At 44.5% G+C, this 20,657-nt stretch overlaps 1 protein-coding gene across 1 annotated transcript in view; it reads right to left on the bottom strand.

The window, feature by feature from the left end:
- Nucleotides 1–365: 365 nt before the first annotated feature.
- Nucleotides 366–20,657, bottom strand: part of LOC110497458 (melatonin receptor type 1A-A) — a 57,563-nt gene continuing 37,271 nt past the window's right edge. The window contains exon 2 of the mRNA XM_021573568.2: nucleotides 366–2,266. Within this exon, the coding sequence (XP_021429243.1) occupies nucleotides 1,398–2,266 (869 nt within the window). The 3' untranslated portion in view covers nucleotides 366–1,397. The remainder of the gene's footprint in view (nucleotides 2,267–20,657) is intronic.

Below are 20,657 nucleotides of genomic sequence, written 5' to 3'. Positions count from 1 at the left end.
TGACAAAGGCTTTCATCAAATATGTCATAAGGAAACGGCTGAGAGGTGAAAATGTACTGGCTGATGGCAAGGTAATCCATTTGACCCAACTGTCTTTACTAAGTATATTTCCTTATGTATCAATATAACGAAAGAACTTTCCAATAAAATATATAAAAAAAAGATGACATTGGATTTGAACAAACTGAACTGCAATGTGTGTGTGCGCTCGTGTTCTGTTGTGCTGTACTGAAATAGGAGCCCCCATGTCTACATCTGATCCTTTATTTTTCATATGAACGATTCCTCAGATCCATGCATACAAAGAGCTCACAGAGACAGAGAGAAAGAGACAGAAAGGGAATGAGAAGTGAGTCAGAAAGAAATCCCATGCTTACAAAACATATTTATTCCACCAAACGATGGAAACAGTTCCGCAGGGCATTGTGAAACAAGCAGCAATCCAAACATATTGCTTCCTCCTCCAAAGGAAGGAGTGTAACAGTGTCACACCCCAACAAAAATGATCATTAACATCAGTAAAAATCTGTAAAACACTTTTGGTTATGTCTGTGACCAGACATTGCAGAAATGTTCTGGATTTCATGGCATGATATATTTGTCATTTGTAGGTTTGCAAAATTCAGGGAACTCCACAAATGTTCCCAGTTTTCCATAAATCTTGGTTGGAAGGTTCCTGTTTATTCCCTCCTGATTCTGGGAATATTCCAACTGGAATTTCTGAAAAACCCAGGAACTTTTGAGTAATTACAGGAATTTTACAACCCTAGTCATTTTCTTTCATCGGATTATCGATGTTGGTGAAATGAATCTGATATATATTCTTGTATATCTATATAACATATACTTCATACAAAATAAAAACATATACGTCTTACATAGAGTCACTGTTATCATCACTGTAAACATGAAAACAAAGTACATTATATCTTTTTAGGTATCGAAAAAAACTAACAAAAGTGATTTTTGCAAAAGACAGATACATTTACCCCATTTCGCTTTGATTGTATAGAGGTGAAGATAGCACAGATCACGGACGGTCCGGAAAGTGGAAGGTTTTTTGTATTTGGAAATTTTTCTCCGTTCACTTGTATTTTTAAAACTAATTTAACTATTTTATGTCACATTGGTTCCCTTAATCCCCCCTCCCCCTTTGTCCATGTGTGTGTCTATGTGTTAGTATCACCCAGTCCCAAATCGCTCCCTACCCCTTCCCCTGGGCTCCTTTACCCCTCCGATGTTTATAGATCTGCAGTGTACTGGATAGGTACAAGGAGCGAAATGGTGAAGCTTGAGCTTCCGCCATATTGCTGGTTTCCACTTTACAGATGTATAGACATCGAAGGGTTCGCGCCATGGGGGAGGGGTAGGGAGGGCACTGGGACCAGCTGGTCCTCTCACACCGACTCCACCTTGACTTGGTTGTTGTTGGTGATGAGCGGTGAAGGCTTGCTCTTGAGCCGCTCGGCCGCATCATTGGAGCTGCCGTGGAAGAAGATTCGCGCTGTGCACACCGATACCACGATGCGCTTGTACTCGCGCCGGAAGTTCTGGTTGAGCATCCCGTACACGATGGCATTAAGGCAGCTGTTGAAGTAGGCCATGAAGTAGCTCGCCACGAAGAGCCACTCGGGGATGAGAGGCACCACCACCTCTGGGTTGATGGCCACCGCCAGCCCGATGAAGTTGAGCGGTGCCCAGCACACGGCGAACAGCACAAACACCACAAACATAGTCACGAAGTTCCTCACGTCGTTTGGCGTCAGTTTTGGTCTATTGTCCGGTTTGACCCGTCGCCTAACTTGAATGACCAGGATCCAGATCCTCAGGTAGCAGTAGGTGACGATCATGATCGGTAGGATGAAGTGGAAGAAGACCACGGCGATAGTGTATGCCGAACTCGCCGACTGCTCGAACGTACACGAATACACCCTGGGGTCGTACTGCAACGAACCCACGAAGAGATTCGGCACGATGGCCACAATGGTCAATGCCCAGATGAGTAGGACGTAACACACTGAGTTCTTGTCACTGTACAGCTTGTCGTACTTAAGGCTGTGACATATATAACAGTAGCGGTTGATGGCAATGCCGGTGATGTTGAAGATGGAGCCAATGACGCTGACGCCCATGAGAAAACCGCTGATCTGGCAGTGGACATAGCCCAGGTTCCAGCCTTTGTGGAAGATGGAGGTGAGGACAAGAGGGTAGGGGTAGATGGCCACCACCAGGTCGGCCACAGCCAGGCTTACCACAAAGATGTTGCCTGGAGACACAGAGAGAGAGAGAGAGAGAGCATAGGGAGAGAAAGGGAGAGAGAGAGCATAGAGAGAGAGGGAGGGAGAGGGGAGAGAGAGCATAGAGAGAGAGGGAGGGAGAGAGAGCATAGAGAGGGAGGGAGAGAGCATAGAGAGAGAGCATAGAGAGAGAACAGAGAGAGAGCATAGAGAGAGATAGAGAAAGAACATATAGATAAGGAGAGAGAAAACAAAGACCATGGTAATTAGTAAATATTCTATCCTTTCACAATGAGCACAATCAAAGTCATCAAGACAAACACAATGTTAATGTCACTAAATAAGTGGCTGAATGGACGGACAGGTAATTGTGTTTCGGTTCTTTCAGCCAGCGAGGGTTGACTCATTTATTTACATTTACCATTTTGCATACCTCACTACACAGCAATCTGCTTCAAGGCAACTACTTTGACAACTAGGTGCTTATGATGAGAGAAAAACAATGCCTTTGAATCTGCATATGCTTGTGTAAATGTGTATGTCAGTGTGTGAATGTCATTGTGTTTGTGTGTGTGTTTGTTTGTTTCTTAGCTAGGGACTGTCAATAAATTACACAATGTCAATGAGACTATTTTCATGTTGCACACCTTTAAATTATTTCAATATTTGTATATGAATTTCTACAATTTATAGTTGTTTTTAGGTTTTTTAGTCATTGTAATTTAGAGCTACTGGAATTTTAACATATTCCTCATGTATAATGTGTAATTTACTGATGGTCCCTGACTAGCCCCATAAGGATATCCAAAGTCAACCCAAATTTACCACAGACATTACTATTCGGTCGCTTGCAGCAAAGATGGTGGATAAATTAAGATAGTTCACCCAGGCCGTTAGCTATTGAAAAAATAAATTACTTTCCTACTTAATTGGGTGTGTCTCCCATAGACACCAATGCAATAGCAGCTGGGTCTGGTCGACTTAGTAATTTGACTTTCCTTGAACCAAAACATTTGACAAAATAAACAGCAAGTGTGGTGTCTCACTTCATCTTAACAGGCAGTTAACAGCTTTACAGTACCTACAGTACTGTCTGTGTGTCACAAACCTGGTCCTGTTAGTGACGAGTTCCTTGTGTGTCAGACGTGAGCTAAACATAAAGACAGCATAGTACCAGGCTTCTACAACATCGCTACAACGACTCAGCAACATTGCAGTAGCGTTGAAGTATTGTCTTTCCACACACATCACTCCTTGACTTCCAGCTACGATCTATCACACAGATCAGTTCCCAGACGCCTCTAGGAAATGTGTCAGTCTCTCCGGGACGCCGGTGGCACAGACACATAAGCAAAACAAAACCAAGGTCTGCCCGGCGCCTTCTCTCTCTCTTTCTGCCCCCCCCAACCCCACGTAGCATACCAGACATTCTTTAATGGCCGAAGACCTTACCTGCAATAAATTAAGCTTTGTCCTCTTGGATCTGTCATCCAGGAGACCTCTGTAAAAGGATTATGTGCACCTGCTATTGTCACGATTAGCAGGACGAAGAGACTTCACAAAAGGTCTGGCGGCTAAAACAAAGAGATGTTTCTCAAGCTGTGTGGTGAGAGCTTACGGGCGGAGACAGTAAGGGTCGAGAAGTTCGTCTTTAAGACCTCTAAGACCAGGATTGCACTACCCCTCAACGTGAGACTCGCTAAAGCAAAGCTGGGACCAGGGTTTAGACTATTTGAGCTGCTTGGAGTGTTCATACAGAGCCTAGACCTTGACAAGGTTGTGAGACAGAGCCCTTACAGGCAGCTCGGCTGGCTTTCAGGTGCCCTGAGGCCTGGCTTCTATCAGCTCTTGTCACCATGGAGGCTAGACCCGGTGATTGACACACCGCTCAAAGTATTAATTTAGCTTAAGGGGAAATACAGCCCAGCTCTTCCAAGTTTTCATTTTCATTCACTTGCCACCAACTTTGATAAGGATTTATGCATGAGGGAATCCCCCCTGGTCTTTTTCTTTGGCAGGCAGTGGAGATACATTTTTTGCAATGGAGCAGCATGGATAAGATACCTTCAATACCTCGAGCGGCGTGCCCTTTTTTAAGGACAGCAGGTAGAGCGAGTCGGAGTGAGTCCAAGCCCGTCAGCGGCGGCCAACTGTAGCCTCCCGGTTACGCTCCGCTAATGAGGTGGGAATGTTAACACCTAGAGTCAAAGTGTAAACTACGTCAGCGAGGCACCAAGGTCGAAGTGTCAGTAAGCGGAGAAGGTTACAAGGGCCCTAACTCTATTGCCCCTGGCACTGTGTTATGCATAGGCTAGCTAGCTGTTAAAAAGTAATCTGTTATAATGTATGACAGCGGTGTCACGTGTGCCCCCTCTCCGGCCTCTAGGTCACCAGGATGCTCGTTATGGCCCACACCTGTCACCATCGTTACGCTCACTTGCACAGCATTAGACTCACCTGGACTCCATCACCTCCCTGATTACCTTCCCTATATATGTCACTCCCTTTGGTTTCTTCCCCAGGTGTTATTGTTTCTGTTCCTGGGTCATGCCAGTGTGTTTGTGGTGCGTGTTGGTTTCATTTATTTATTAAAACACTCACTCCCTGAACTTGCTTCCCGACTCTCAGCACACATTGTTACAAGCGGTTCCTAAACTAGGGGAGAGGAACAAATGAAAAAGGAACTCAGTTGGACTTTCAAATTACAGTGCACTTGAAAGTTGTAATGGTAAAATGCACAAGGTGCAATTTCAAAAGTGGCTAGTACATCAGCAGTTTTCCTCTTGTCCAGTCAGTCATTGTAGAGAGAGCTATTTTTAACTTGTCAGAAATACCCAGTTGATCAACTAGCCCATGTCATCTGTTGTTTTGATTTTGTTGTAAACTTTGAGTCACTCCGATATCACATGAACAGACATAAGACATAAATGTGTAACAAATTGAAGGGAATTAGCTTAAAAACAGCAAAACAAGAGGGGTGTGAACAGTGTCATGAACAGTGCTTGTGCAGATAAAACATAGATGTTGGTGAATGCATATCTGACATTCATGAATTGTAACTTCGCATTTAACGTTCACCTTCTGTACTTGGCCATTGATAAAATGGTTAATAGTTCAAGTGTTTCTTTCACAAAAGTAATGTGGTAACACTGGCGTATTAAGTCAATAACATTGATATGTGTCACAGATGGACATTGCGGGTATTTAGTAGGGACTAGTTGGAATGAACCCAAAATATCCCACCGCTGCCACCAGCACAACAAAGATAGAATATGATGGCTACAAACAAACAAACAAAAACTTTTGACATTATTGGATTTGCAGATATTGTGTTTATGAATGAGGGCTGGTGACAGGCATGAATGATGAGGCCCGCCTCTCCAGAGTTAATCTGTTCTCTCCTCGCTACTAAGGCTATTTCAAGAGCGGAGACCATAAAACGAACGGCTTAGAAATGAAAATAGCCAGGCCCCAGAAAGCACGGTGAAACAATCTGTTAATGCAAGCAGTGTAGAGTATCAGCAGGATCACACCAGATATTACTTCAATATTCTGTCCAGGTCCCCAGGACGTCAGGTGGCGCCTTCGATACCATCCACTAGAGGCAACGTGAGCATGCATCAAGTAGGCACGTGGCTCCGAGGATCACAGGTGTAATCCTAGTGCTATGCTCTGGGTTTTTATTTTTTTCCTGTTTTCACCTAAAACCAAACCTTAACCCTTGCCTTAACCAGTCAGAATAATTTGGTAGATTTGGGCTTAGCTGCTTGGTTTGTTCTCTCTCTCTCTCGCTCTCTCTGGGCATAGGCAGATTCTGCAATTGCAATCAATACATAAAGCACCACAACCTTGTAGAACATATAAAACGCAATAGGTTATCTTATATGCAATATGTAAACATTTGGCATTCGACCAGTTCACACCAGCAGACATAACAAAGGAAAAGATGAAAGAATACAAAGCAACAATGGAATACACAAGACGTCCACAAAAGACGACATAGACAAAACAAATCCAACGATTAGAGACAGTATAAATGAAAGCTGATTCTGCGGTAAGCTACCGCACGTGAACTGTCATTGCTACCAGTTAATAAATCACAGGAGTCAAGAGCTGTCACACGGGGCGGACTAGTGCCAGAGGAGAGAAGAGAGAACCTGACTGCAGCCCCAAGAGATTCACATTACCCCAGATATTTCAAGGCCCTTACCTAGCTTGTGACATTTCGGAGAGTGCTTTTGACTTGACATCTGGGATTCTGTCTCTTTTTCTCTCAGACAAGGGTGCAGCTTTTGGCATAAGATGTCTTGCAGACAGACTGTCAGGTCAGGGTGCTTCCCTCTGTCTGTATTCAGAGAGAACTCTTCAGACAAGAGTGAGTTTTTAATTCTGTGCACATTTACATTTTGTTAAGTAAAACAAAGTACTTTTTATGGGCGCTTGAAGACCTTTCAGGAAATGACTTTCACTGTTATATTCGTGGAAATCAGAAAGCAATCGTCAAGTTCTTCCAATTCCCTATTTATTTATCTTAGTGTTCGGCACAGCAGGACGAATCCTAGGGTGTGATAGCGCTGTGGTTTAACAATACTCAAATAAACTTGAGTCAACTGAATCGCAAATTGCACCTACTCACAGAACATGCCACAAAAAAATTCCACCAAAGTTGCTCATCCTCCCTAGTTCCCGATCTCATTCTCAATTTGCCGGGCTGCTAGTCAATTTTTACGGACCGCTAGACCACAGCGTGTCGCGGCTTTGAGGATCATACGCTGTGCATGTACCTGTCCGGCGCACTCACTGTCTCTCCTCGGGAAGCTGAGGAAGCCGCGATGACAAAACACCATGGGTGGTGTCACACTGGATGTCAACATGGCCCACACAGCTGGTGGCAATGAAGCGAGATGACAGGACCAGCCATGTTGGTCGTGGAGCCAGACAGAACCCCCCACCCCCCACCCCCACCCCCGGGCAGAGTTGTTCACTGTCATATTGTCACTCCGATTACACCATCCTTCATTTGTGACGTTTTGGCGTCTCCAATGTTAATTGCAACCTCTCTTCCGAAAACATAGACGGAAAACATCAAACCGGTGAATGGGCGCTAGTTAAGGTATCGTATTTTCTCATACCTGAACGGCGTGACAAAGGCTGTTTGTGTCACCGTTCTAGATGCAGCACTGGCCTGCAGGTGTAACAACCCCAGACAACATCTTCAGTGTATCATTATGACAGAGAAATTACGATTCAGTCCAACACGAGGATCTGAAAAGGTGCGTTTTAGGCTAGCTAGCTGTTAGGATGTACTGACTGCTACACAATAACACATTAGCTGCGTAATTTTCCCAAACACTCATCTTGCTTCTAGTTCTGAACGATTAGTGCTTTTTGAGGTCAGTTCAGTTTCTGTTCAATTATTATTTTTTTATAATATTTTGATTATATGATTATATGGGTTGAAAACTGTAGCAGTTCTTCAAAGTAAATAAGGCATACTTTTATGACTGCTGAATATCAGCTATCAATCTTGAGCAAAATGGAATTAAAATCATTGAACGGGTGTCGGTCAATTAGTTGTAAAAAAAATGAAAATTAGCGACATTTCGGTTAATCGCTCAGCACTACTTGCTTCACATGGGGCCCTGGCCTGTTGTGTAAGGGCTACTGTACTTGAGGCCCTGAGGGGGGTGTGGGTTGGGTAAGCCATGTGGGTCACGGCTTGTCGTATCCCCGGGCACCACTGCACCTTACCTCAGCTGCTCACAAAATCAAATTGTATTTGTCACATGCGCCGAATACAACCGTACAGTGAAGTGCTTACTTTACAAGCCCTTAACCACCAATGCTTAAAGAAGTTTTAAGATTAAAAAAAGTGTTAAGTGAAAAAAAATTAAAAATAACAAATGATTAAACAGCAGCAGTAAAATAACAATAGCGAGACTATATAAGGGGAACCGGTACAGAGTCAATGTCTGGGGGCACCGGTTAGTCAAGGTAATTGAGGTATTTGAGGTAATGTAGGTAGAGTTAAAGTGACTATGCATAAATAATAAACAGAGAATAGCAGTGCGTAAAAGACGGGTCTGGGTAGCCCTTTGATTAGCTGGTCAGGAGTCTTATGGCTTACGGGTAGAAGCTGTTTAGAAGCCTCTTGGACCTAGACTTAACGCTCCGATACCGCTTGCCGTGAGGAAGCAGAGAGAACCAAAATCTTTCAGTCTCCTGAGGGGGAATAGGCTTTGTCGTGCCCTCTTCACAACTGTCTTAGTGTTTTTGGACCATGATAGTTTGATGATAGTTTGTTGGTGATGTGAACACCAAGAAACATGAAGCTCTCAACCTGCTCCACTGCAGCCCCGTTGATGAGAATAGGGGCGTGCTCGGTCCTCCTTTTCCTGTAGTCCCCAATCATCTCCTTTGTCTTGATCATGTTGAGGGAGAGGTTGTTGTCCTGGTACTATACGGCCAGGTCCCATCGCTATTGGTTATCAGGCCTACCACTGTTGTGTCATCTGCAAACTTGATGATGGTGTTGGAGTCATGCCTGGCCATGCAGTCATGAGTGAACAGGAGGGGACTGAGCGAGCACCCCTGAGGAGCCCCTTTGTTGAGGATCAGCATGGTGGAAGTGTTACCTACCCTCACCACTTGGAGGCGGCCTGTCAAGAAGTCCAGGATCCAGTTTCAAAGGGAGGTGTTTCGTCCCAGGGTCCTTAGCTTAGTGATGAGCTTTGCAGGTACTATGGTGTTGAACGCTGAGCTGTAGTCAATGAATAGCATTCTCAAATAGGTGTTCCTTTTGCCCAGGTGTGAAAGGGCAGAGTTGAGTGCAATAGAAATTGCATCATCTGTGGATCTGTTGGGGAGGTAGACAAATTGGAGTGGGTCTAGGGTTTCTGGGATAATGGTGTTGATGTAAGCCATGACAAGCCTTTCAAAGCACTTCATGGCTACAGACGTGAGTGCTACGGGTCTGTAGTCATTTAGGCAGGTTACCTTAGTGTTCTTGGGCACAGGGACTACCGTGGTCTGCTTGAAACATGTTGGTATTACAGACTCAGTCAAGAACAGGTTTAAAATGTCAGTGAAGACACTTGTCAGTTGGTAAGCGCATGCTCGGAGTACACGTCCGGGTAATCCGTCTGGCCCGGCGGCCTTGTGAATGTTGACCTGTTTAAAGATCTTACTCACATTGGCTACGGAGAGCGTGATTACACAGTCATCTGGAACAGCTGATGGTCTCATGTATGCTTCAGGGTTACTTGCCTCGAAGCGAGCATAGAAGTAATTTAGCTCATCTGGTAGGCTCGCGTGTACTGGGCAGCTCGCGGCTGTGCTTCCCTTTGTAGACTGTAATAGTTTGCAAGCCTTGCCACATCCGACGAGTGTCGGAGCCGGTGTAGTATGATTCAATCTTAGTCCTGTATTGACGCTTTGCCTGTTTGATGGTTCGTCGGAGGGCATAGCAGGATTTCTTATAAGCTTCCGGGTTAGAGTCCAGCTCCTTGATGGAGGGCGAGGGAGAGCTTTGTACATGTCTCTGTGTGTGGAGTAAAGGTGGTCTGGAGTTTTTTTCCCTCTGGTTGCACATTTAACATGCTAATAGAAATTAGGTCAAACGAATTTGAGCTTCCCTTTATTAAAGTCCCTGGCCATTAGGAGCGCCGCCTCTGGTTTGTTTGCTTATGACCGTATACAGGTCATTGAGTGCTGTCTTAGTGCCGGCATCGGTTTGTGGTGGTATAAAGACAGCTTTGAAAAATACAGATGAAAACTCTCTAGGGTAAATAGTCGAGCAAAACCTTGTATATCAGCTGTTGTTTACAAATATACATAGACCGCCACCCCTTGTCTTACCAGAGGCCGCTGTTCTATCCTGACGAAAAAGCTTAAAACCTGCCAGCTGTATGTTATTCATGTCGTCATTAAGCCACGACTCGTGAAACATAAGATATTACAATTTTTAATGTCCCGTTGGTAGGATATACGTGATTGTAGTTTGATTGATTGAACGCTGGATAATAGAACCAAAGGTATAGGTAGATTACCCTCTCGTCGACGGATCTGTCTCTTTCTCCTGCGAATGACCGGGATGGGGACCTTGTCGGGCGTCTGAATTAAATCCTTCCCGTTTGACTCGTTGAAGAAAAAGTATTCCTCCAGTACGGGGTGAGTAATCGCTGTCCTGATATCTAGAAGCTCTCGGCAGAAACATTAGGTACAAAATAAGTTACAAATAACGCGAAAAAACATACACAACAGCACAATTGGTTACGGGATTGTAAAACGGCAGCCATCCCCTTCGGCATCAATCTGTATTTTTTCAGATATCCACCATCAGATACAGTAGCAAGGGAAAAATATATTCACAGAACCACGCCCCCAGTGCACCACAGCTGCAGTCCCTGATCCACTTCCTGGGCACTGTGAATGCAAAACTAGGACCCTACACTGGCACTGTGTTGCACTGTGCTGGACTGTGCGCTAGAGAAAAGGATGTCAAATAGCAAGGCTGCCCGTTTCTGGATCCATACTGAGTGGGTTCACAAACACAACCCCATTCGGTCCTAAGTTTCCCGTCCCATCAACCCTTTTTCTGCTGTTAAATATCAGAGGATCAAAGGGATTTCCGTGTCCCACCAGAGGTCGACTGTAATGATGGTCACCACATCAGGAGTATCACAGGAGAGTTGGCACCTGCCCGGGTGCTTTGGGCAAGCCCCAGGGGCCAACTCCATTATTTTCGAAAGGAGCCCTTAGATTTTCAGCTTTGTGGCATAAGGATACAGGCCAGGGATGGCCTAGCAGCAGGAATCAAAGTGTTGTCCATAGCCAACACAGTGCGATTATCACCTTCCCTCCACCTCCCATTAGACACCCAGGTGAATTTGTTTTGAGTGGGTGTGTGAGTTTTGATTTGGAGAGGCAAGCCTGGGCACGGCACAGTAGGGGACTGATGAGGTGACTCAGATAGGGGGGAAACAAACTGAAAGTTCAGCCAGGACACAAGGATTACAGGACACGAGCGTGGTAGAGGTCTTAGTTGGAAGTGATTCTGGGGGTATTCTCAATGTTTTTTTTCTCAAGGAACGCTAGGTGGCTAACAGGCTAACAAACCATGTATTGCAGTCAAACTCATTAGGTGGTGGAACGCAAACACTAATTAAGAAGAATGGACAGAAAACCCGTAGCATCGTGATATACAGAGAAGAGGTTTTCCCTTCCTTTTTTCTTCCTTCCCATATAAACTGGTTGAATCAACGTTGTTTCCATGTCATTTCAACAACAAAAATTCAACGATGACGTTGAATCAACGTGGAGAACTGATAGGATTTTTGAAAAAGGCATCAATGTAAGGGAATTTCATTTTTTTTCACCCAACTTTTCACCTAAATCCAATACAATGGCGAAATGTTTTGTTGAATTCACATTAGTTGACAACTCAACCAAATGTAAATCAAAACGTTGAACTTACATCTGTGCCCAGTGGGTTTCCTGCATATAGGAAACCCATTATGCAGAGTTTGGGCTCCATTTTGCAACTACTAGCAAGGGTTGGAACCGGTTCAGGAAACAGAACCCGAAAACCTCAAAATTATATTTTTTGAGAAACAGAATCAGAGCCGGGGATGAAAGTGATCTATAATGTGCCGGAATAGAACCGTTATTTTAAAAGCACGGTAACCAGTTAATAAAGTTATTTTAGCTCCAGGCATTTTTTTCCAGTCCCACAAAAAACGCACAAAGCACGTATGCAAAGCCCTCGCTCTGTCACTCAGAAACATATTCCAGTGTCTGCTTGCCAGCTGAAAATCTATTCCAGTGTGTGTGCCGTGTGTGTGTGTGTAGGCTACCTACTCCTGCTCCACCACAGCCCGGTCGATGGGAATGGGGGCGTGCTCAGTCCTCCTTTTTCTGTAGTCCACAATCATCTCCTTGATCACGTGTCTTGATCACGTGATCTTGATCATGTTGAGTGCGAGGTTGTTGTCCTGGCACCACACAGCCAGGTCTCTGACCTCCTCTAACCTCCAAGTCTCTGACCATGTTTATGCAACATGCTCACCATCATAGACGTGCCAATACCTTATCCGGAATTCTGAGCATTTAGTCACATTTATTAATCCCTATATTAAAAAACGATCCACTATCTTCAATTCAACATGAAAATGAATCCTATTTTCCACAACAGTGAGTAGATCCCATCCGTTCGCCTGCCTCCCACCACTCTCTCCCTCCATCCCAGACAGCTCAGATACTCCTGTAATTACTTATCTGACAGCTCGGCGAAAGGCCCCAAAAATACATAAGCTCTGTCTCTCTCTCACACACACACACGCACACATAAACACACCCTAAAACAGATTAAATCATAGCAACACACACAGATATAATACAGAAACTATATGTTTTAGTTTGAAACAATTCGGTATGATTAGGGGAACAAATTGAGGCGATACTGTTTGATGCAACTTTTTGTTGTTGTTGCATGAACACATTAATTTTCCATTTTAAATTCATATCTGATGCTGATGGGAGCTCAGGAGCAGGGCCTGTCTGAGGTGACTTCTCTTCACTAAATGGACCTCTGGTGTGTCAGTTAAGAACTAATTCTTATTTACAATGATGGCCTAGCCCGGCCAAACCCTAACCCTAATTCCAGGACATTGTGCACCGCCCTAAGGGACTCCCAATCACGGCCAGTTGTGATGCAGACTGGAATCAAACCTGGGTCTGCAGTGACACCTCTTGCACTGAGACGTAGTGCCTTAGACCACAGCGCCACTTGGGAGCTTGCGAAACAAACAAATGTGACTCCAGGTGAACATCAGGACTGTTTCTCTTCAGAGATTAAATTCGCTTCATGTTTTGTTTCCTTGCCACGATACTTACGAGTTTCGCCACAACCCTAATAAGACACCCCTCCCACCCTGAAGAGCTGCCTCGCAGGAGACAGAGAAGTACCGGGTCCAGGCCTAAACGTGGGGTTGGGCTTTCAGAAAGCCCCACTCATCACTATTCCATTGAATCCGGGCTCCCGGTATCAGGACAGTATTGGTTTTTAAACACATTTGCCCGATTTGGTGGCACAACGTGTGCGGCACTTTTGATGCCACTTTTAGTTTCTATACCGCATTGTGTGATCTCGCCTACTGTGGGATTGGGGGGAGCAAACACAGAGTTTTTTTTTATGTCACCTTTATTTAAATAGGCCATAGTAGCAAAGTAATTCCAATTTAGCAAATTAACACGGGAGTGATCGATGTGCAGATGATGATGTGCAAGTAGAAATGCTGGTGTGCAAAAGAGCAGAAAAGTAAATAAAAACAATATGGGAATGAGGTAGTTGGATGGGCTACAGTGCCTTGCGAAAGTATTCGCCCCCCTTGAACTTTGCGACCTTTTGCCACATTTCAGGCTTCAAACATAAAGATATAAAACTGTATTTTTTTGTGAAGAATCAACAACAAGTGGGACACAATCATGAAGTGGAACGACATTTATTGGATATTTCAAACTTTTTTAACAAATAAAAAACTGAAAAATTGGGTGTGCAAAATTATTCAGCCCCTTTACTTTCAGTGCAGCAAACTCTCTCCAGAAGTTCAGTGAGGATCTCTGAATGATCCAATGTTGACCTAAATGACTAATGATGATAAATACAATCCACCTGTGTGTAATCAAGTCTCCGTATAAATGCACCTGCACTGTGATAGTCTCAGAGGTCCGTTAAAAGCGCAGAGAGCATCATGAAGAACAAGGAACACACCAGGCAGGTCCGAGATACTGCTGTGAAGAAGTTTAAAGCCGGATTTGGATACAAAAATATTTCCCAAGCTTTAAACATCCCAAGGAGCGCTGTGCAAGCGATAATGTTGAAATGGAAGGAGTATCAGACCACTGCAAATCTACCAAGACCTGGCCGTCCCTCTAAACTTTCAGCTCATATAAGGAGAAGACTGATCAGAGATGCAGCCAAGAGGCCCATGATCACTCTGGATGAACTGCAGAGATCTACAGCTGAGGTGGGAGACTCTGTCCATAGCACAACAATCAGTTGTATATTGCACAAATCTGGCCTTTATGGAAGAGTGGCAAGAAGAAAGCCATTTCTTAAAGATATCCATAAAAAGTGTTTAAAGTTTGCCACAAGCCACCTGGGAGACACACCACACATGTGGAAGAAGGTGCTCTGGTCAGATGAAACCAAAATTGAACTTTTTGGCAACAATGCAAAACGTTATGTTTGGCGTAAAAGCAACACAGCTGAACACACCATCCCCACTGTCAAACATAGTGGTGGCAGCATCATGGTTTGGGCCTGCTTTTCTTCAGCAGGGACAGGGAAGATGGTTAAAATTGATGGGAAGATGGATGGAGCCAAATACAGGACCATTCTGGAAGAAAACCTGATGGAGTCTGCAAAAGACCTGAGACTGGGACGGAGATTTGTCTTCCAACAAGACAATGATCCAAAACATAAAGCAAAATCTACAATGGAATGGTTCAAAAATAAACATATCCAGGTGTTAGAATGGCCAAGTCAAAGTCCAGACCTGAATCCAATCGAGAATCTGTGGAAAGAACTGAAAACTGCTGTTCACAAATGCTCTCCATCCAACCTCACTGAGCTCGAGCTGTTTTGCAAGGAGGAATGGGAAAAAATATCAGTCTCTCGATGTGCAAAACTGATAGAGACATACCCCAAGCGACTTACAGCTGTAATCGCAGCAAAAGGTGGCGCTACAAAGTATTAACTTAAGGGGGCTGAATAATTTTGCACGCCCAATTTTTCAGTTTTTGATTTGTTAAAAAGTTTGAAATATCCAATAAATGTCGTTCCACTTCATGATTCTGTCCCACTTGTTGTTGATTCTTCACAAAAAAATACAGTTTTATATCTTTATGTTTGAAGCCTGAAATGTGGCAAAAGGTCGCAAAGTTCAAGGGGGCCGAATACTTTCGCAAGGCACTGTATTTATAGATGGGCTATGTACAGCTGCAGCGATCGGTTAGCTGCTCAGATAGCTGATGTTTAAAGTGAGGGAAATATAAGTGTCCAGCTGCAGTGATTTTTGCAATTTGTTCCAGTCATTGGCAACAGAGAACTGGAAAGAGAGGCAGCCAAAGGAGATGTGGGCTTTGGGGATGACCAGTGAGATATACCTTTATGGAGCACGTGCTACGGGTGTTGTTATTGTGACCAGTGAGCTGAGATAAGGCAGAGCTTTACCTAGCATAGACTTATAGATGACCTGGAGCCAGTGGGTCTGGCAACGAATTGGTAGCAAGGGCCAGCCGACTAGAGCATAGAGTGGTGGGTGGTATATGGGGCTTTGGTGACAAAACGGATGGCACTGTGATAGACTGCATCCAGTTTGCTGAGTAGAGTGTTGGAGGCTATTTTATAAATGACATCGCCGAAGTCGAGGATCGGTAGGATAGTCAGTTTTACGAGGGTATGTTTGGTGGCGTGAGTAAAGGAGCCTTTGTTGCGAAATAGGAAGCCAATTCTAGACTTTATTTTGCATTGGAGAGGTTTAATATGAGTCTGGAAGGAGAGTTTACAGTCTAGCCAGACACCTAGGTATTTGTAGTTGGCCACATATTCTAAGTCAGAACCGTCTAGAGTAGTGATGCTCGATGGGCGGGCGAGTGCGGGCAGCGAACGGTTGAAAAGCATGCATTTAGTTGTACCAGCATTTAAGAGCAGTTGGAGGCCACGGAAGGAGAGTTGTATGGCATTGAAGCTCATAAGGAGGTTTGTTAACACAGTGTCCAAAGACGGGCCAGATGTATACAGAATGGTGTCGTCTGCATAGAGGTGGATCAGGGAATCACCCGCAGCAAAAGCGACATCGTTGATATATACAGAGAAAAGAGTCGGCCCGAGAATTGAACCCTGTGGTACCCCCATAGAGACTGCCAGAGGTCCGGACAACAGGCCCTCCGATTTGACACACTGAACACTGTCTGATAAGTAGTTGGTGAACCAGGCGAGGCAGTCATTTGAGAAACCAAGATTGTTGAGTCTGCCGACAAGAATACAGTGATTAACAGAGTCGAAAGCCTTAACCAGGTCGACGACGACGGCTGCACAGTACTGTCTTGTATCGATGGCGGTTATGATATTGTTTAGTACCTTGAGCGTGGCTGAGGTGCACCCGTGACCAGCTCGGAACCCGGATTGCACAGTGGAGAAGGTACGGTGGGATTCGAAATGGTCAGTGATCTGTTTGTTCACTTGGCTTTCGAAGACTTTAGAAAGGCAGGAAAGGATGGATTTAGGTCTGCAACAGTTTGGGTCTAGAGTGTCACCCCCTTTGAAGAGGGGGATGACAGCGGCAGCTTTCCAATCTTTTGGGATATCGGACGATACGAAAGAGAGGTTGAACAGACTGGTAATAGGGGTTGCAACAATGGCGGTGGATCATTTTAGAAAGAGAGGGTCCAGGTTGTCTAGCCCAGCTGATTTGTACGGGTCCAGGTTTTGTAGCTCTTTCAGAACATCTGCTATCTGGATTTGGGTGAAGGAGAAGCTGGGGAGGCTTGATCAAGTAGCTGCGTTGGGTGCAGAGCTGTTGGCCGGGGTTGGGGTAGCCAGGAGGAAAGCATCGCCAGCCATGGAGAAATGCTTATTGAAATTCTCGATTATCGTGGATTTATCAGTGGTGACAGTGTTAACCTGTTAGAGCTCTAGGGGCGCTATTTCATTTTTGGATAAAAAACGTTCCCGTTTTAAGCGCGATATTTTGTCACGAAAAGATGCTCGACTATGCATATTCTTGACAGTTTTGGAAAGAAAACACTCTGAAGTTTCAGAATATGCAAAGATTTTGTCTGTAAGTGCCCCAGAACTCATTCTACAGGCGAAACCAAGATGATGCATCACCCAGGAATTAGCAGAATTTCTGAAGCTCTGTTTTCCATTCTCTCCTTATATGGCTGTGATTGCGCAACGAATGAGCCTACACTTTCTGTCGTTCGCCCAAGGTCTTAGCAGCATTGTGACGTATTTGTAGGCATATCATTGGAAGATTGACCATAAGAGACTACATTTTCCAAGTGTCCGCCTGGTGTCCTGCGTCGAATTCGGTGCGCAATTGCCAGCTGCTTCTACTTTACCATTTGATTCAGGGGAGAAAGCATGTGTCCAAGAACGATGTATCAATGAAGAGATATGTGAAAAACACCTTGATGATTGATTCTAAACAACGTTTGCCATGTTTTCAGTCGATATTATGGAGTTAATTTGGAAAAAAGTTTGCGTTTTGAGGACTGAATTTATGGATTTTTTTTGGTAGCCAAATGTGATGTATAAAACGGAGCTATTTCTAATACACAAGGAATCTTTTTGGAAAAACTGAGCATCTGCTATCTAACTGAGAGTATCCTCATTGAAAACATCAGAAGTTCTTCAAAGGTAAATGATTTTATTTGAAGGCTTTTATGTTTTTGTTAATGTTGCGTGCTGGATGCTAACGCTAATGCTAACGCTAAATGCTAACGCGAAATGCTAACTCTAGCTAGCTACTTTTACACAAATTATTGTTTTCCTATGGTTGAGAAGCATATTTTGAAAATCTGAGATGACAGTGTTGTTTACAAAAGGCTAAGCTTGAGAGATGGCATATTTATTTCATTTCATTTGCGATTTTCATAAATAGTTAACGTTGTGTTATGCTAATGAGCTTGCTGATAGATTTACACAATCCTGGATACAGGGGTTTTTTCATAGCTAAACGTGACGCAGAAAACGGAGCGATTTGTCCTAAACAAATAATCTTTCAGGAAAAACTGAACATTTGCTATCTGAGAGTCTCCTCATTGAAAACATCTGAAGTTCTTCAAAGGTAAATGATTTTTTTGAATGCTTTTCTGTTTTTTTGTGTAAATGTTGCCAGCTGAATGCTAATGCTAAATGCTACGTTAGCCATCAATACTGTTACACAAATGCTTGTTTTGCAATGGTTGAGAAGCATATTTTGAAAATCTGAGATGACAGTGTTGTTAACAAAAGGCTAAGCTTGAGAGCTAGCATATTTATTTCATTTCATTTGCGATTTTCATGAATAGTTAACGTTGCGTTATGGTAATGAGCTTGAGTCTGTATTCACGAACCCGGATCCGGGATGGGGAGATCAGAAAGGTTAACTAGCCTCAGTGCAGTGGGCAGCTGGGATGAGGTGCTCTTATTCTCCATGGACTTTACAGTGTCCCAAAACTTTTTGGGAGCTGTATTGGTACCTGACTTCCCTGAAAAGTTGCATATCGCGGGAACTATTCAATGCTAGTGCAGTCCGCAGCAAGATGTTTTTGTGCTGGTTCGAGGGCAGTCAGGTCTGGACTGAACCAAGGGCTATATCTGTTCTTAGTTCGACATTTTTTGAAAGGGGCATGCTTATTTAAGATGGTGAGGAAATTACTTTTAAAGAACGACCAGGCATCCTCGACTGGCGGAATGAGGTCAATTTCCTTCCAGGATACCCGGGCCAGGTCGATTAGAAAGGCCTGCTGGCAGAAGTGTTTTAGGGAGTGTTTGACAGTGATGAGGGGTGGTCGTTTGACCGCGGACCCATAGCTGATGCAGGCAATGAGGCAATGATCGCTGAAATCATGATTGAAAACAGCAAAGGTGTATTTGGAGGGCAAGTTGGTCAGGATAATATCTATGAGGGTGCCCATGTTTACGGATTTAGGATTACGGATTTCACCTAACAGAACGAACTCTGAAGATAGATGGGGGGCAATCAATTCACATATGGTGTCCAGGGCACAGCTGGGAGCTGAGGGGGGTCTATAAACAGGCAGCAACAGTGAGAGACTTATTTCTGGAGAGATTCATTTTTAAAATTAGAAGCTCGAACTGTTTCGGCATAGACCTGGGAAATTTGACAGAACTTTGCAGGCTATCTCTGCAGTAGATTGCAACTCCTCCCCCTTCGACAGTTCTATCTTCACGGAAAATGTTGTAGAATTTTTGGTGGCCTTCCTAAGCCAGGATTCAGACACGGCAAGGACATCAGGGTTGGTAGAGTGTGCTAAAGCAGTGAGTAAGGGAGGAGGCTTCTGATGTTAACATACATGACACCAAGGCTTTTTCGGTTACAGAAGAAAACAAATGAGAGTGCCTGGGGATACACAGGGCCTGGGTTAACCTCTACATCACCCAAGGAACAGAGGAGGAGTAGGATGAGGGTACGGCTAAAGGCTATCAAAACTGGTCGTCTAGTTCATTGGGGACAGAGAATAAAAGGAGCAGATTTCTGGGCGTGGTAGAATAGATTCAGAGTATAATGTACAGACAGAGGTATGGTGGGGTGCGGGTAAAGTGGAGGTAAACCCAGGCATTGATGTGATGATAAGAGAGGTTGCATCTCTGGACACGCTAGTAATGCTGGGTGAGGTCACCGCACGTGTGGGAGGTGGGACAAAGGAGGTATCTCAGGCATGTTGAATGGGACTAGGGGCTCCGCAGTAAAGTAAAACAATGATAACTCTCCTAAAAAACAGGATACAAGGCATGTTGACATTTGAGAGAGACATAAAGCGAGGCATAAAGCAATCACAGGTGTTGATTGGGAGAGCTAGCTAAGACAACAACGGGTAAGACAACAACAGCTAATCAGCTAAGACAACAGGTAAAATGGTGATGAATGGGCAGAGATAGTCAGTTAACTAAACACAGGGCCTGAGTTTGAGGCTGGGGCCGACAGATAAAAAATATTTAAAAAATATTTAAAAAATAAATAAACAAAATGGAGTACCGTGATCAATGAACAGTCCAGCAGGCATCAGCTATGTAGCCAAGTGATCATAGGGTCCAGTGAACAGCAATAGATGAAACAGGGAAGCCGGGGTAGTTGTTACTACGCTAGCAAGCAGGAGACACAGCGTTTAAAGTTAGCAGGCTGGGGCTAGTAAAAGCGTCTGCTCCGAAGTCCGGTTGAGGGCACAGTGGATGGAGTTACGTCGGCAGACCAGTCGTGGTGGTTTGGCGGGGCGCCGTGTCGACAAAGGGTCTAGGCCAGTTGGCGAAAGAGGTATTCTAGTAATTTTGTTTGCTAGCCGGGAGATGCGCCTGGCTCGCGGCTAACTGGTGCTAGCTTCGGGACAGGGACATTAGCCGCTATAGCCACTCGGTAGCAGCTAGCTAGCAGTGATGATCCGTTGCAAAGGTCCAGAGCTTAAGGCAAGGATCCGGTGGAGTAGTGGATTCTAGCCATGTTGGGGTAGAGTCCGGGAGGCATCAGCTGTGTAACCGAGTGATCACTGAGCAGGCCGGGAGGTGGGCATGGCTCAGAGCTAGTTTCGGGGCTGGGACACTCGGTGGCAAGAAGTAATGGTCCAGGGCTTACGGCAGGAATCTGGTGTTGTAGTGGAGAAAACAGTCCGATACTGGCAGGCTGGCAAGTATTA

Source organism: Oncorhynchus mykiss, chromosome 19 (assembly GCF_013265735.2).
Source record: "Oncorhynchus mykiss isolate Arlee chromosome 19, USDA_OmykA_1.1, whole genome shotgun sequence".
Lineage (NCBI taxonomy): Eukaryota > Metazoa > Chordata > Actinopteri > Salmoniformes > Salmonidae > Oncorhynchus > Oncorhynchus mykiss.
This window is presented reverse-complemented; position numbering and strand designations above follow the sequence as displayed.